Source organism: Salvelinus fontinalis, chromosome 34 (assembly GCF_029448725.1).
Source record: "Salvelinus fontinalis isolate EN_2023a chromosome 34, ASM2944872v1, whole genome shotgun sequence".
NCBI classification, from domain to species: domain Eukaryota; kingdom Metazoa; phylum Chordata; class Actinopteri; order Salmoniformes; family Salmonidae; genus Salvelinus; species Salvelinus fontinalis.
Window position 1 is genome coordinate 408,253 of NC_074698.1, and position 16,454 is coordinate 424,706.

At 43.8% G+C, this 16,454-nt stretch overlaps 1 protein-coding gene across 1 annotated transcript in view; it reads right to left on the reverse strand.

Annotated features, from left to right (window-relative positions):
* Positions 1-16,454, reverse strand: part of LOC129832809 (voltage-dependent T-type calcium channel subunit alpha-1I-like) — a 288,049-nt gene that overhangs the window by 200,442 nt on the left and 71,153 nt on the right. Inside the window, exon 2 of the mRNA XM_055896813.1 lies at positions 559-828. Coding sequence (XP_055752788.1) covers positions 559-811 — 253 coding nt within the window. The 5' untranslated portion in view covers positions 812-828. The remainder of the gene's footprint in view (positions 1-558; positions 829-16,454) is intronic.

The window sequence follows — 16,454 nt, forward strand, 5'->3', positions numbered from 1 at the left end:
ATGACATAAAGAATATGTTATAAGGATATATATATATATATTTACCTTTATTTAACTAGGCAAGTCAGTTAAGAACATATTATTATTTACCATAATGGCCTACCAGAAGGCAAAAGGCCTCCTACGGGGATGGTGGCTGGGATTAAAAATGTAAAATAAAATAAAAGGACCAAACACACATCATGACAAGAGAGACAGCACAACACTACATAAAGAGACCTAAGAAATCAACACAGCATGGCAGCAACACATGAAAACACAGCATGGTATCAACACAACATGACAACAACATGGTAGCAACACAACATGGCAGCAGTACAACATGGTAGCAGCACAAAACATGGTACAAACATTATTGGGCACAGACAACAGCACAAAGGGCAAGAAGGTAGAGATAACAATACATCACGCGAAGCAGCCACAACTATATAGGATGAAGACCATTTAAGTGTGAGAGGTGATGGATGAAGTTTTGGGGTTTACGGGTTAGGGGTCAGGGGTCAGAGGCCAGGTGTCAGAGGTTAGGGGTCGGAGGTAATCTCAGCAGTAGTAAAGGATATGGGCTGGACACCATGTGTATGCACCAGCTGCGGGGACAGGTGGTCTGCTTGAGACAGAAGAACACCACGGGCGCAAGCTCAGGGAACGGCACCACCAGCGTGCTGAGGTCACTGCCGATACTGACGTCATCGCCGGCCCCTCCCGCCTCCTCAATGATGTCATCAGCCTGCACCGGGCCGTAGTCCTCGCAGAGCCCCGCCCCCACCGGGGACACGCCCCCTAGCGGAACGGGACACTCCTCACTCGTCATGACAACTTAGCAGAGGTCTGGAGGGAGAGAGGGATGGAGAGAGAGACGGGTAAGAGAAGAACACACACACACACACTAGATCGATGTCAACAATATTGCACTTTCATTGACAATTCACTTACAGCTCTTTATCAGCATAAAACCTCTCTATTTCTTTACCTATCCTCTGAATGGATTTACTCTAATGTAAACAGTCATCTCTAGTACACTCCATCTCTTCGGTTTTGTGCATGAGTACTAGAAAAACAACAGATATCCTCTCCTGTTGATTAGTGATTGAGCCGGCCGTAGGGAGATAAAGAGATGGAGAGATAAAGAGATGGAGAGATAAAGAGATGGAGAGATAAAGAGATTGAGAGATAAAGAGATGGAGAGCAAGAGATGGATAGATTGAGAGAAAGACATGAAGAGATAAAGAGATTGAGAGAAAAAAGATGCAGAGATAAAGAGATGTAGAAATAAAGATATTGAGAGATGGAGCAATAAAGAGATGGAGAGATAAAGAGATTGAGAAAAAAGAGATGGAGAGATAAAGATATGGATAAAAAAAGAGATGGAGAGAAAGAGATGGAGAGAAAGAGATGGAGATAAAGAGATGGAGAGAAAGAGATGGAGAGATAAAGAGATTGAAAGATAAAGAGATTGAGAGAAAGACATGGAAAGATAGAGATGGAGAGATTGAGAGATAAAGAGATGGAGAGATAAAGAGATGGAGAGATAAAGAGATTGAGAGAAAGACATGGAGAGATAAAGAGAGAGATGAATGCAGACTGTAGAAGAAGGCTGTAGCAGCAGCCTACCAGGGCAACAGTGACTGTGTAATAATGACAGCACAATGTGCCTCAGCAGTCTGCTCTGCTTTACCTGTCAGCAGTGAGAGCAGGAACAGAGCCAGGCACAGGAACAAGTCAGGAGATAAACAACAGCAACAAGAAACAAGGACGCAAAGCACAGCCAGTGGCTTTTTTTACACTGACGGAGTAATTGTGTGTGTGAGGGGGTGGGTGTGCATGCGTCCATTTGTGTGTGTGTGTGTAGGCTTAGGAGGGTTTGTGTACAGAATCCAAATGTCAGGTTTGATGAATTGATTTTGAAGGGGAGGAGGGTATGTTAGTCACACAATGGCACTTTATCCAGACAGATTAACTCAGCTACCGCTCTGTTCAGAGACAGCCATGTACGTATTAATCATTCATATTTTATACTAATCATACAATCAAACGTACTTTGTTTTTATCAATCTAACTACATAACAAAATAATGGTTATCTTTTATTTGAATAGTACATCTCTATTGATAAACCAAGATGTGACCTAGGCCTATTCACAATACAGGTGACTGCATTTGTGTGCATGCATTGTGTTATTGAGCCAGTTTTGGCTGATTTCATGGGGCTACATGACAAACCAGTGCTTTCCTCCCATTTGGGACTTATTATATTATATTATTATATTATATTGATCAACAACATTTGCATTGATGTAGCTTCTTTTAAAAAAGTGTGCACTATCGCTTTAAATCGTAATGACATTATTCACAAGGCAAGAGGGGTTCATGCCTTGTTGCATTATTCAAGTGTGTTAACTTCTGTGCAGCATGAGTGTGGAGCTAACATGATGCAGCCCAGACTCCCAGTGCAGGCTAGCAGTGAGTAAGTGGAGCAAGAACGGTGTGCGACTCGCGCTATAAGGGGGACTGATAGACTGAGTTGATCTGCAGAAAAAAGGCAGTTTTATAGAAACTGTATTTATTTTATTATTGATAGACTGAGTTGATCCGTGAAACACATTTGACAAAAGAACCAAAAGTAACAAAAAATATAGTACCGAACAATTTTTCATATTCTAGTATCGAAAAAGTACAGAAGTTTCGGTATACCATGCAACACTACCATAAAATTAGAAAGGACAGCGTCTGACATTTTCTCACAGCTAAAGGTTTCAAAATACTTCATCACAATATAAAAAGCAGCCATCATCTAAAAACAGTGTGGTCTGGGTCCAGAAAAAAAGACTACAACTACCACATCACATACTAGACTGTAGCACTGTGGACTGTGGAAGTCTGACTTATTGGAGTAATGACTTTTCTCGTTATAAGCATACTACATACTCAATTTAAGTCACAAAAAGTACAGTTATAGTTCAATTAGTGTGGTTAGTATGAGTATTCAAAAACAGCTGAAGTGTAATTCTGGGGTGTTATTTGTGACTGTGCCGCTGCCACGGTACAAGGCCCTTCTCTGAACCAGTCCTTTTCCCCTGCTCCATTTTGACAGTAAACAGGTTTAACCACAGGGAGGAGAGAGGACAGATTCAGTCAGGCCCTCTAACATAAAGGAACAAAGGGGGGAACGAGAGAGAGAAAGATTTTGTAAATATTTGTTTTTGTATCAATCCCTGTCTGTTGATTGCTCACACCTTCTCTCTAAAAAAAAATCCCAGCATCTCCCTCTCTCTCTCTGCATGTGTGCTGGTGGGGTCGTGATGACTGTGCGTCTGTGCATTAGCACTTGCACTCACACACACCGTGACGCACACACCGTGACGCACACACCACGACGCTCACACATGATCATCATAAATTGGAGTAACGGATTTACAGCCACCCATTTAGTTGTGCTAAGTGCTGAATACTGTGGGGACCTTGGGGAAATACACGTGTTATCCCTCCTGTCTCCAACTCCACTCAACACTGACACACACACACACACACACACACACACACACACACACACACACACACACACACACACACACACACACACACACACACACACACACACACACACACACACACACACACACACACACACACACACACACACACGTGTGGCTGATTTCACAGTAATTATAATAATGGATTATATTTATAGCATGATTCCAAGAGCTACAATTACTTTGGAAAATATTTGCTGACCATGACTATGACTAGGCCCAACAGATTTCCCTGGTCAGGTCACACTTTCAGGGGCCTTATAGACTACAGACTAGAGAGATGGGACCAGAGAAGAGACTAGGGTTACCTAAATAATCTTACGGAGAGGACCTGTGTCCCATCAACAACAGCACTGAGGGGACCTGTGCCCCATCAACAACAGCACTGAGGGGACCTGTGCCCAATCAACAACAGCACTGAGGGGACCTGTGCCCCTTCAACAAAAGCACTGAGAGGACCTGTGCCCCATCAACAACAGCACTGAGAGGACCTGTGCCCCATCAACAACAGCACCGAGAGGACCTGTGCCCATCAACAACAGCACCGAGAGGACCTGTGCCCCATCAACAACAGCACCGAGAAGACCTGTGCCCCATCAACAACAGCACTGAGAGTACCTGTGGCCCATCAACAACAGCACTGAGAGGAACTGTGCCCCATCAGCAACAGCACCGAGAGAACCTGTGGCCCATCAACAACAGCACTGAGAGGAACTGTGCCCTATCAGCAACAGCACCGAGAGAACCTGTGGCCCATCAACAACAGCACTGAGAGAACCTGTGGCCCATCAACAACAGAGAACCTGTGGCCCATGAACAACAGAGAACCAGTGGCCCATCAATAACAGAGAACCTGTGGCCCATGAACAACAGAGAACCTTTGGCCCATCAACGACAGAGAACCTGTGGCCCATCAACAACAGAGAACCTGTGGCCCATGAACAACAGAGAACCAGTGGCCCATCAATAACAGAGAACCTGTGGCCCATCAACAACAGAGAACCTGTGGCCCATCAACAACAGCACTGATACAGTGGAGCCGATTCATAGTAAAGATAAGTGTGCAGCTGAAAGTGTAATTGCGTGAGAGGACTTCTTTTCTGCAGAGCCCCAGTGTTAAAACTGTATGTGCCAGGTAGTGCTGAGAGATTAACCGAAATGTTGGTTATTTTTAATATTTTTTTTATAACTAATTGACCAACGTTGGTTCAATTATTTGAATTCCTTTTTGTTCAAAATTCTGTGAGCTCAATACACAGTTTCTTTAGAGATAAATCAGAACAAGCCCGAATGGTGCGATGTAGTCAGGAGTGGTAGTTTCCAACAAGCCAATATTCTACACAGTTTAGAGCAGACAATGTGGTAATTAACTACAGTGACCATACAATTCCTTCAGAAAGTATTCACACCTGTTGATTTTTCCACATTTTGTTCTATTACAAAGTGTGATTAAAATTTATTTAATTGTCATTTTTTGTCAACGATCTAAACAAAATACTCTGTATTGTCAAAGTAAAAAGAAAAATTCTAACATTTGTAAAAAAAAAAATAAAAAAAAAGAATATGAAAAATAAAACACTAATATAATATTAGATAAGTATTCAACCTCCTGAGTCAATACATATTAGAATAATATTTGGCAGTGATTACAGCTGTGAGTCTTTCTAGGAAAGTCTCTAAGAGCTTCCCACACCTGGATTGTGCAATATATGTCCATTATTCTTTTCAAAATTCTTCAAGCTCTGTCAAATCGGATGTTCATCATTGCTAGACAACCATTTCCAGGTCTTGCCAAACTGTATATCCTGAAGACATATAGAAACACAACATGCAACAATTTAAACTATTTGACTGAGTCACAGTTCATATGAAGAAATCAGTCAATTTAAACTATTTTACTGAGTCACAGTTCATATGAAGAAATCAGTCAATTTAAACTATTTTACTGAGTCACAGTTCATATGAAGAAATCAGTCAATTTAAACTATTTTACTGAGTCACAGTTCATATGAAGAAATCAGTCAATTTAAACTATTTTACTGAGTCACAGTTCATATGAAGAAATCAGTCAATTTAAACTATTTTACTGAGTCACAGTTCATATGAAGAAATCAGTCAATTTAAACTATTTTACTGAGTCACAGTTCATATGAAGAAATCAGTCAATTTAAATAAATCATTAGATGTCCGGGTAGCTGGTCTCAGACCATCCCGCGGCTGAAGAAGCCGGATGTGGAGGTCCTTGGTTGGCATGGTTACACGCCGTGTGTGGTTGTGAGGCCGGTTGAATGTACTGCCAAATTCTCTAAAACAACGTTGGTAGAGAAATTAACATTAAATTATCTGGCAACAGCTCTGGTGGACATTCCAGCAGTCAGCATGCCAATGCATGCTCCCTCAAAATGTCAGATATCTGTGGCATTGTGTTGAGTGACAAAACTGCACATTTTAGAGTGGCCTTTTATTGTCCCCAGCACAAGGTACACCTGTGTAGTGATCAAACTGTTTAATCAGCTTCTTGATATGCCACAGCTGTCAGGTGAATGGATTATCTTGGCAAAGGAGAAATGCCGATTAACAGGGATGTAAAGACATTGTGCACACAATTTGAAAGAAATACATTTTTTTGTGAGTATGGAACATTTCTGGGATCTTTTATTTCAGCTCATGAAATATGGGACCAACACATTACATGTTGCGTTTATATTTGTGTTCAGTATATTTTCAAGCAGATTTAATTCAAAACTGTAGCTCAGCCACTCAAGAACGTTCGCGGTCTTCTTCGTAAGCAACTCCAGTGTATATTTTCCGTTGTGTTTTAGGTTATTGTCCTGCTAAAAGGTGAATTCATCTCCCAGTGTCTGGTGGAAAGCAGACTGATCCAGGTTTTCCTCTAGGATTTTGCCTATGCTTAGCTCCATTCTGTTTCTATTTTATCCTGAATAACTCCCCAGTCCTTAACGATTACAAGCATTATCATAACATGATGCAGCTACCACTATGCTTGAAAATATGGAGAGTAGTACTCAGTAATGTGTTATATTGGATTTGCCACAAACATAACATTTTGTATTCAGGACAAAAAGAGAATTGCTTTCCCACATGTTTTTCAGTATTACTTTAGTGCCTTGCTGCAAACAGGAAGCATGTTTTGGAATATTTTTATTCTGTACAAGCTTCCTTCTGTCACTCTGTCAATTAGGTTAGTATTGTGGAGTAACTACAATGTTGTTGATCCATCCTCAGTGTTCTCCTATCACAACCATTAAACTCTGCTTTAAAAGTCACCATTGGCCTCATGGTGAAATCCCTGAGAAGTTTCCTTCCGCAACTGAGTTAAAAAGGACGCCTGTATCTATGTGGTGACTGGGTGTATTTTCCCCCATCCAAAGTGTAATTAATAACTTCACCATGCCCAAACGGATATTGCATATTTTTTTCTATCTACCAATAGGTGCCCTTCTTAGCGAGGCACTGGAAAACCTCACTGGTCTTTGTGCTTGAAATTCACTGCTTGACTGAGGGACCTTACAGATAATTGTTTGTGTTGGGTACAGAGATGAGGTAGTCCACGCAACTCATTATGTGACTTGTTAAGCACATTTTTACTCCTGAACTTATTTAGGCTTGCCATAACAAAGGAGTTGAATACTTTTTTGACTCAAGACAGTTCAGCTTTAAATTTGTAATTCATTTGTAAAACAAAGTTGAAAAACATAATTCCACTTTAACATGATGGGGTATTGTGTGTAGGCCAACAACACAACAATCTCAATGTAGTACATGTTGAATTCAGGCTGTAACACAACAACATGTGGACAAAGGGGTGTGAATACTTTCTGAAGGCACTGTAATCCATTGCGAGCCTACTTGTCCGGTCTACAGCACGGACCGTCTGTGTGGGGCAGACACCGCGACAGAGAGAAGAGACAGAAGAATGCATGATTGAGAGAGATAGAGAGCAGTTGCTTCACGAGGTATCTCTACCTGAAAATACATCTAAGTGATTGATAGTTGGTATTCAGCAGTCATAAAAGTATGCCTTAATTACTCTGAAGAACTCCTAAATAGTGATTTTCCCAGACAGCGTAGGCAGCAGCTCCATAGAGATGAGATGATGACTTGGAATGAAATAATGAAGTAATTAAATAAAACAAACTTATTATACACAACAACTGAAATACTTTATTAAAGTTGAACAAATGATGGTTAATAATTGATAAGCAGTAATAGCCAGTCATTACCATCATGGGACTTTCATTCATTGTTTTATTCTGTGTTGTTACAGCATTCAACCAACATAATGCACAATGCATTGAATATTGAAAAAATTAATCGAAACAAAATCGAAAACCATGTTTTTTTTTTTTAAGCAAACCGAAACCGAACCAACCTCAAAAAGTACTAAACTCTCAGCACTAGAGTCAGGTGATTGGAGACTATGCTGAGTACAGCACTTCGACACAGGCAGCCAGGGTTCTGACTGTCACAGCGATTTAACACTGCTTTAGAATACCACAGGCTTAGTGTGTGTACGTGTATAGTTGGTTGGTTGCTAACACACACACACACACACACACACACACACACACACACACACACACACACACACACACACACACACACACACACACACACACACACACACACACACACACACACACACACACACACACACAGTCCCAAGCCCCCAGCATGCAAGACAGATTGCATCAAACTCTCCAAAGACACAGAGGGAGGGAGCTGTCTGAGCGGAGAAGAAGGAGGACAGGAGGAGAAGAGGTGGAGGGGAGGTGGAGGGGAGAGGAGAGGAGATGAGACGGAGGGGGGAGGAGAGGAGATGAGGCGGGGAGGGACGGAGGAGAAGAGATTTGGAGGAAGAAGAAGAGGATGGAGGAAGAAGGAGAGGAGATGGAGGGGGAGAGGAGATGGAGGGTAGAGGAGATGGAGGAAGCAGGAGAGGAGATGAAGGAGAGAGGAGATGAAGGAAGAAGGAGAGGAATGGAGGGGGGAGGAGAGAAGATGGAGGAAGAAGGAGAGGAGATTGAGATGGAGGGGAGAGGAGATGAAGGAAGAAGGAGAGGAGATGGAGGAAGAAGGAGAGGAGATGGAGGGTTGAGGAGATGGAGGAAGAAGGAGAGGAATGGAGGGTAGAGGAGATGGAGAGAGGGGGAGAGGAATGGAGGGGAAGGAGATGAGATGGAGGGGAAGGAGAGGAGATGGAGGTGAAGGAGAGGAGATGGAGGGGAAGGAGAGGAGATGGAAGGGAAGGAGAGGAGATGGAGGGGGAAGGAGAGGAGATGGAGGGGAAGGAGAGGAGATGTAGGGGGAAGGAGAGGAGATGGAGGGAAGGAGAGGAGATGGAGGGGGAAGGAGAGAAGATGGAGGGGGAAGGAGAGGAGATGGAGGGGGAAGGAGAGGAGATGGAGGAAGAAGGAGAGGAATGGAGGGTAGAGGAGATGGAGGAAGAAGGAGAGGAGATGGAGGGGAAGGAGAGGAGATGGAGGGGGAAGGACAGGAGATGGAGGAGATGGAGGGGGAAGGAGAGGAGATGGAGGGGAAGGAGAGGAGATGGAGGAAGAAGGAGAGGAATGGAGGGTAGAGGAGATGGAGGAAGAAGGAGAGGAATGGAGGGTAGAGGAGATGGAGGAAGAAGGAGAGGAATGGAGGGTAGAGGAGAGGAGATTGAGGAAGAAGGAGAGGAGATGGAGGAAGAAGGAGAGGAGATGGAGGGGGTAGGAGAGGAGATGGAGGGGAAGGAGAGGAGATGGAGGTGAAGGAGAGGAGGTGGAGGGTGGAGGAGAGGAGATGGAGGTGAAGGAGAGGAGATAGAGGGGAAGGAGATGAGATGGAAGGGGAAGGAGAGGGGGAAGGAGAGGACATGGAGGAGGGAGGAGAGGAGATGGAGAGAGGAGGAGAGGAGAGGGAGGAAGAAGGAGAGGAATTGAGGGTAGAGGAGATGGAGGAAGAAGGAGAGGAGATGGAGGAAGAAGGAGAGGAGATGGAGGTGAAGGAGAGGAGATGGAGAGAGGAGAGGAGATGGAGAGAGGAGGAGAGGAGATGGAGAGAGGAGGAGAGGAGATGGAGAGAGGAGGAGAGGAGATGGAGAGGGGAGGAGAGGAGATGGAGGAAGAAGGAGAGGAGATGGAGGAAGAAGGAGAGGAGATGGAGGAAGAAGGAGAGGAATGGAGGGTAGAGGAAATGGAGGAAGAAGGAGAGGAGATGGAGGAAGAAGGAGAGGAGATGGAGGGGGTAGGAGAGGAGATGGAGGGGAAGGAGAGGAGATGGAGATGGAGGGCAAGGAGAGGAGATGGAGAGAGGAGGAGAGGACATGGAGAGAGGAGGAGAGGAGATGGAGGGGGAGGGGGAGCAGCCGGAATAGGGAAGAAAAGTATGGAAATCAGCAGCTGTAATGACAACAAACAGCTGTCATAGACACAAACCCAATATAGTGACAATAGTGGTAGAAGTATTATAATAGTAGGTTAGTAATTATAGCCAAACTAAGGTCAGCACCTGAACTCCTCTCGTCCCATGTGATTCTGTCCCCGTGGTGTGACTGTGTGTTAATGCACCAGTGGGTAGTCCAGACACAGACAGGGACTAATGCTATTAGCATCACTTCTGTGCAGGAATCCCTGTGGGGACACATACACATACACACACACCTTGTGTTTCTTTTCTATTAGCTGTGTCATTCAAATGTCTCATTTGAGAAAATAAACAGGAAATAGCCTGAGACTAATTCCCTGACCACCGAACCAGTAAATGTCTATGGGAATAAGGTAAGCTGATTCCAGATCTGTTTGTGCTGTAGCCAATATCCAACCTCTATGATCATTGTCATGCCAACCTGATCTGGTACCAGGCTATAGTGATCTGTTTAAAAAACACCCCAACTTCCTCCCTATTCTACATTACAGGACTTTGAGACAAACAACTAATCTGTGAAGAACTATGTAAAAAATTCCTATTAAATGTGTCTGCCTAAAGCTGTTCAGCACTCCAGACAGAATTAACATACATACCAATACATAAAAAATGTATTTAACTTGTCCCTGATTTCTCTAACTTGATGCACCATTCAAATCTTCCTGGCTGTATGGTAGCATACTCTAGAGTCTATTTCCAGGCTGATTGAGCCTCTATACTACCGCTAACTCCCATTAGCTGCATTTCCTATGAAACTCCAAACAACTTTGCTGCTGCTTTTTCAAATGTAATGACCCGTGTGCTCCACTTACGTCTGGCGAGGGATTCAGAGAAGGAGAGGGAGGAGAATAAAAACACAAAAACAAAAACAAATCAATTTAATGACTAGCGCTGCAAATGTTACGCCTCTAGAAAACTCCGCCTCGGGAAGAAAATAAGAAGAAAATATGATTTTAGAACCAGCGCTGCTGTGTCAGCATTATTACATGACTGGCTGTCACGGGCGCCATGAGAAGGCGGCGGTAATTTGGGTGCTTCAAGTGTTGCTAGCTGCCTCGTCGTTAAAACAGCCCTGTACAGGGTCGGTGGCGCTCCACAGGGCTAACGAGCATCGGGCAACTCATGTAACTCAATGGTGAACGGGGTGCCGCATGGTTTATTAATGCATGGATTGGACGATGCTGAGCTGGGAGACTTGTCTAGATAGCATTCTGGAGGACTAAATCCTGTAAGCCTGAATACTGTAGGTCTAAATACTGTAGGTCTAAATACTGTAGGCCTAAATACTGTAGGTCTAAATACTGTAGGTCTAAATACTGTAGGTCTAAAAACTGTAGGCCTAAATACTGTAGGTCTAAATACTGTAGGCCTAAATACTGTAGGTCTAAATACTGTAGGCCTAAATACTGTAGGTCTAAATACTGTAGGTCTAAATACTGTAGACCTAAATACTGTAGGCCTAAATACTGTAGGTCCAAATACTGTAGGCCTAAATACTGTAGGTCTAAATACTGTAGGCCTAAATACTGTAGGCCTAAATACTGTAGGTCTAAATACTGTAGGTCTAAATACTGTAGGTCTAAATACTGTAGGCCTAAATACTGTAGGTCTAAATACCGTAGGCCTAAATACTGTAGGTCTAAATACTGTAGGCCTAAATACTGTAGGTCTAAATACTGTAGGCCTGAATACTGTAGGTCTACATACTGTAGATCTAAATACTGTAGGTCTAAATACTGTAGGCCTAAATACTGTAGGCCTAAATACCGTAGGCCTAAATACTGTAGGCCTAAATACCGTAGGTCTTTGATTCTGGTCTCATTTCTACACTCTACTGTGACTCCATTTGTGCATAGGTTTCCAAACCAATCAGCTACAGTACACTCTTAGAAGGTTCCAAAAGGGTTCTTCAGTTGTCCCCATAGAAGAACCGTTTTCGGTTCCAGGTCCAACCCTTTTTGGTTATAGGTAGAACTCTCTGTGGAAAGTTTTACATGGAACACAAAACAGTTCCCCCTGGAACCAAAAAGGGTTCTTCAAAGGGTTCTCCTATGGGGACAGCCGAAGAACCCTTTGACGTTTTAGATAGCACCTTTTCTGCAGGCTACACAGTTGGAAAGATAATGTAGACCTCTTGTGGAAAGATCATGTAGACCCCTTGTGGAAAGATAATGTAGACCTCTTGTGGAAAGATCATGTAGACCTCTTGTGGAAAGATCATGTAGACCTCTTGTGGAAAGATCATGTAGAACCCCTGTGGACAGATCATGTAGAACCCCCGTACAAAGATCATGTAGAACTCCTGTAAAAAGATAATGTAGAACTCCTGTGGAAAGATCATGTAGAACCCCTGTGGAAAGATCATGTAGACCTCTTGTGGAAAGATCATGTAGAACTCCTGTGGAAAGATCATGTAGAACTCCTTTGGAAAGATCATGTAGAACTCCTGTGGAAAGATCATGTAGAACTCCTGTGGAAAGATCATGTAGAACTCCTGTGGAAAGATCATGTAGAACTCCTGTGGAAAGATCATGTAGAACTCCTGTGGAAAGATCATGTAGAACTCCTGTGGAAAGATCATGTAGAACCCCTGTGGACAGATCATGTAGAACCCCCGTACAAAGATCATGTAGAACTCCTGTAAAAAGATAATGTAGAACTCCTGTGGAAAGATCATGTAGAACCCCTGTGGAAAGATCATGTAGACCTCTTGTGGAAAGATCATGTAGAACTCCTGTGGAAAGATCATGTAGAACTCCTTTGGAAAGATCATGTAGAACTCCTGTGGAAAGATCATGTAGAACTCCTGTGGAAAGATCATGTAGAACTCCTGTGGAAAGATCATGTAGAACTCCTGTGGAAAGATCATGTAGAACTCCTGTGGAAAGATCATGTAGAATCCCTGTGGAAAGATCATGTAGAACTCCTGTGGAAAGATCATGTAGAACTCCTGTGGAAAGATCATGTAGAACTCCTGTGGAAAGATCATGTAGAACTCCTGTGGAAAGATCATGTAGAACTCCTGTGGAAAGATCATGTAGAACTCCTGTGGAAAGATCATGTAGAACCCCTGTGGACAGATCATGTAGAACCCCCGTACAAAGATCATGTAGAACTCCTGTAAAAAGATAATGTAGAACTCCTGTGGAAAGATCATGTAGAACCCCTGTGGAAAGATCATGTAGACCTCTTGTGGAAAGATCATGTAGAACTCCTGTGGAAAGATCATGTAGAACTCCTTTGGAAAGATCATGTAGAACTCCTGTGGAAAGATCATGTAGAACTCCTGTGGAAAGATCATGTAGAACTCCTGTGGAAAGATCATGTAGAACTCCTGTGGAAAGATCATGTAGAACTCCTGTGGAAAGATCATGTAGAATCCCTGTGGAAAGATCATGTAGAACTCCTGTGGAAAGATCATGTAGAACTCCTGTAAAATGATCAACCAAGAAAGATAACTGAACACAACATTAAACAGCGATTCAGTTTAGCACTTAGATCAAAACACAAACAGTCTGGTCATTCCTGCACCAAACAGGACGCATCACTTTGAAATGGTTCCAGTTGGTATAGCGACATATGGCTGACTAGCACATCTTGTTGTTGTGATTATCATTATACTGATTCTGCAGATTCTGTGAGACAAATACATGTATCATATAGTTGGGTAACTAACTGTCCATATGCTGCCAGACAGGCACATTTCATTAGGACACTGTGATTCACTTTGGTCTCAGTTTATCGACTGCAACCACCAAGGAGTTGTTGTTTATCTCACCCTCCTCTCCTTCACCCTCTCGGTGCAGTCACCAGGCTCCAACAGAGTGTTAGACTAAACACAGTATTTTCACCCTCCTCTCCTTCACCCTCTCAGTGCAGTCACCAGGCTCCAACAGAGTGTTAGACTAAACACAGTATTTTCACCCTCCTCTCCTTCACCCTCTCGGTGCAGTCACCAGGCTCCAACAGAGTGTTAGACTAAACACAGTATTTTCACCCTCCTCTCCTTCACCCTCTCGGTGCAGTCACCAGGCTCCAACAGAGTGTTAGACTAAACACAGTATTTTCACCCTCCTCTCCTTCACCCTCTCGGTGCAGTCACCAGGCTCCAACAGAGTGTTAGACTAAACACAGTATTTTCACCCTCCTCTCCTTCACCCTCTCGGTGCAGTCACCAGGCTCCAACAGAGTGTTAGACTAAACACAGTATTTTCACCCTCCTCTCCTTCACCCTCTCGGTGCAGTCACCAGGCTCCAACAGAGTGTTAGACTAAACACAGTATTTTCACCCTCCTCTCCTTCACCCTCTCGGTGCAGTCACCAGGCTCCAACAGAGTGTTAGACTAAACACAGTATTTTCACCCTCCTCTCCTTCACCCTCTCGGTGCAGTCACCAGGCTCCAACAGAGTGTTAGACTAAACACAGTATTTTCACCCTCCTCTCCTTCACCCTCTTGGTGCAGTCACCAGGCTCCAACAGAGTGTTAGACTAAACACAGTATTTTCACCCTCCTCTCCTTCACCCTCTCGGTGTAGCCACCAGGCTCCAACATCAGAGCGTAAAACTAAACACAGTATTTTTGTCTCTCTCTTTCTCTTTCGTTGTCCAACTTTGTCTGACCCTCTGCCCTTCAGTTCCTCCTTCCATCTGGCTCTTTAGCAATCCTTCCCCTCCCTCTCTGCATCATTTCCTGTCTCTCTTCTTCTAACTCTCCCCTTCTCGTCATCTATCCTTCCCTCTAGATATTTATATCCATCTATCACTCCTGCTCTCCATCTTCTTCAGACTTCATCATTCCCCTCCCTCCCCAATATCCTCAGACAGGTGTCTGTAAAGAGCAGTGTGTCAGAGGCCAGATCTATGGAGTGGCTCCAGTGGATTACCATGATTTGTTAGCCACATCACCCTAATCTGCTGCAACAGCATTAGCCGCCACTACATAGCCTCGTGTGTGTATGAGCGTATGAGTGAGTGTGCGCACGTGTGTGTGTGTGTGCTTGTGTTTGTGCTTGTGCATGTGTGTAACAGCCATGCTGTCTATAAGGCACCGCTATACACTCACTTATCTCTGCTACTACGTTAGCGCTCTGAAGGGATAGGACCATTAGCATTAGCGTCAGCCCGCTAACAGAATTAGGGTCAGAGGCCCGTCCAACAGGGCTAATGAGAGCTCACTGGGTGACATGCGGAACAGACAGAATAAGGAATGACATGGAGACAGCCGAAGCTTAGATTCTCAGCAAGGACACACACATTAGAGCAAAGCTGAGAGAATAGGAACGAGGGAAGTACAAGGGAAGACGTAGTGAAAGAGGGAGACACGAATGGAACTCTTGTGCTGGACTTAACTAGGCAAAAGGAAAGCTAGACGCAGAGCAGGGGTGTTACATTCTGACCCTACGAGGTCCAAGCCTGCTGGTTTTCTGTTCTAACTGATATTTAATTGCACCCACCTGGTGTCCCAGGTGTAAATCAGTCCCTGATTGGAGGGGAACAATGGGGGAGAAAAGCAGTGAAAGTGTCTTCGAGGTCCAGAGTTGAATGTGAGTGGCACAGAGAGATAACGTAACAATGTTTATTATGGCTGGACATGATGAAATACATCGGGTTAACATCACTTATTAGGCTTAACAACTTATTCAAACAATACTCAGACAGCAATATTGTCACGCCCTGGCCTTAGTATTCTTTGTTTTCTTTATTATTTTAGTTAGGTCAGGGTGTGACATGGGGAATGTTTGTGTTTTGTTGGTTTTGGGTGTTTTTTATGGTAAAGGGGTTGTTGTATAGTATATGGGTTTGTGTGGAGTACATGTGTCTAGTGTTGTCTATGTATGTTTAGTGGTCTAGGAGAGTCTATGGTTATCTGAATGAGTTCCCAATTAGAGACAGCTGATTTCGGTTGTCTCTGATTGGGAGCCTTATTTAGGGTAGCCATAGGCTCTCATTGGTTGTGGGTAATTGTCTATGTAGAACGTTTGTAGCCTGTGTGTGTATGTGCACAACGTTATTTAGCTTCACGATCATTTGTTGTTTTGTTAGTTTGTATTAAGTGTTTCGTGTTTATTTTTCGTCATCTTTATAATAAAAGAAGATGGCTTATTTCCCTGAAGCTGCGTATTGGTCTGATGATCCTTCTCTCCTCTTCCGAGGATGAGGAGAGTGACAGCCTTGACAGAATTACCCACCATAGGACCAAGCGGCATGGAAAGCGGCAACAGGACCTACCTACACAGGATTCATGGACATGGGAGGAGATACTGGATGGTAAGGGGCCGTGGGCTCAACCGGGAGAATATCGCCTTCCTCGTGAAGAGCTGGAGGCAGCTAAAGCCGAGAGGAGGCGATATGAGGAGGCAGCACGGAGACAAGGCTGGAAACCCGTGAGTACAACCCAAAAATTTCTTGGGGGGGGCCTTAAAGGGAGTGTGGCGAAGTCAGGTAGGAAACCTGCGCCTACTCCCTGTACTTACCGTGGAGAGCGGGAGTACGG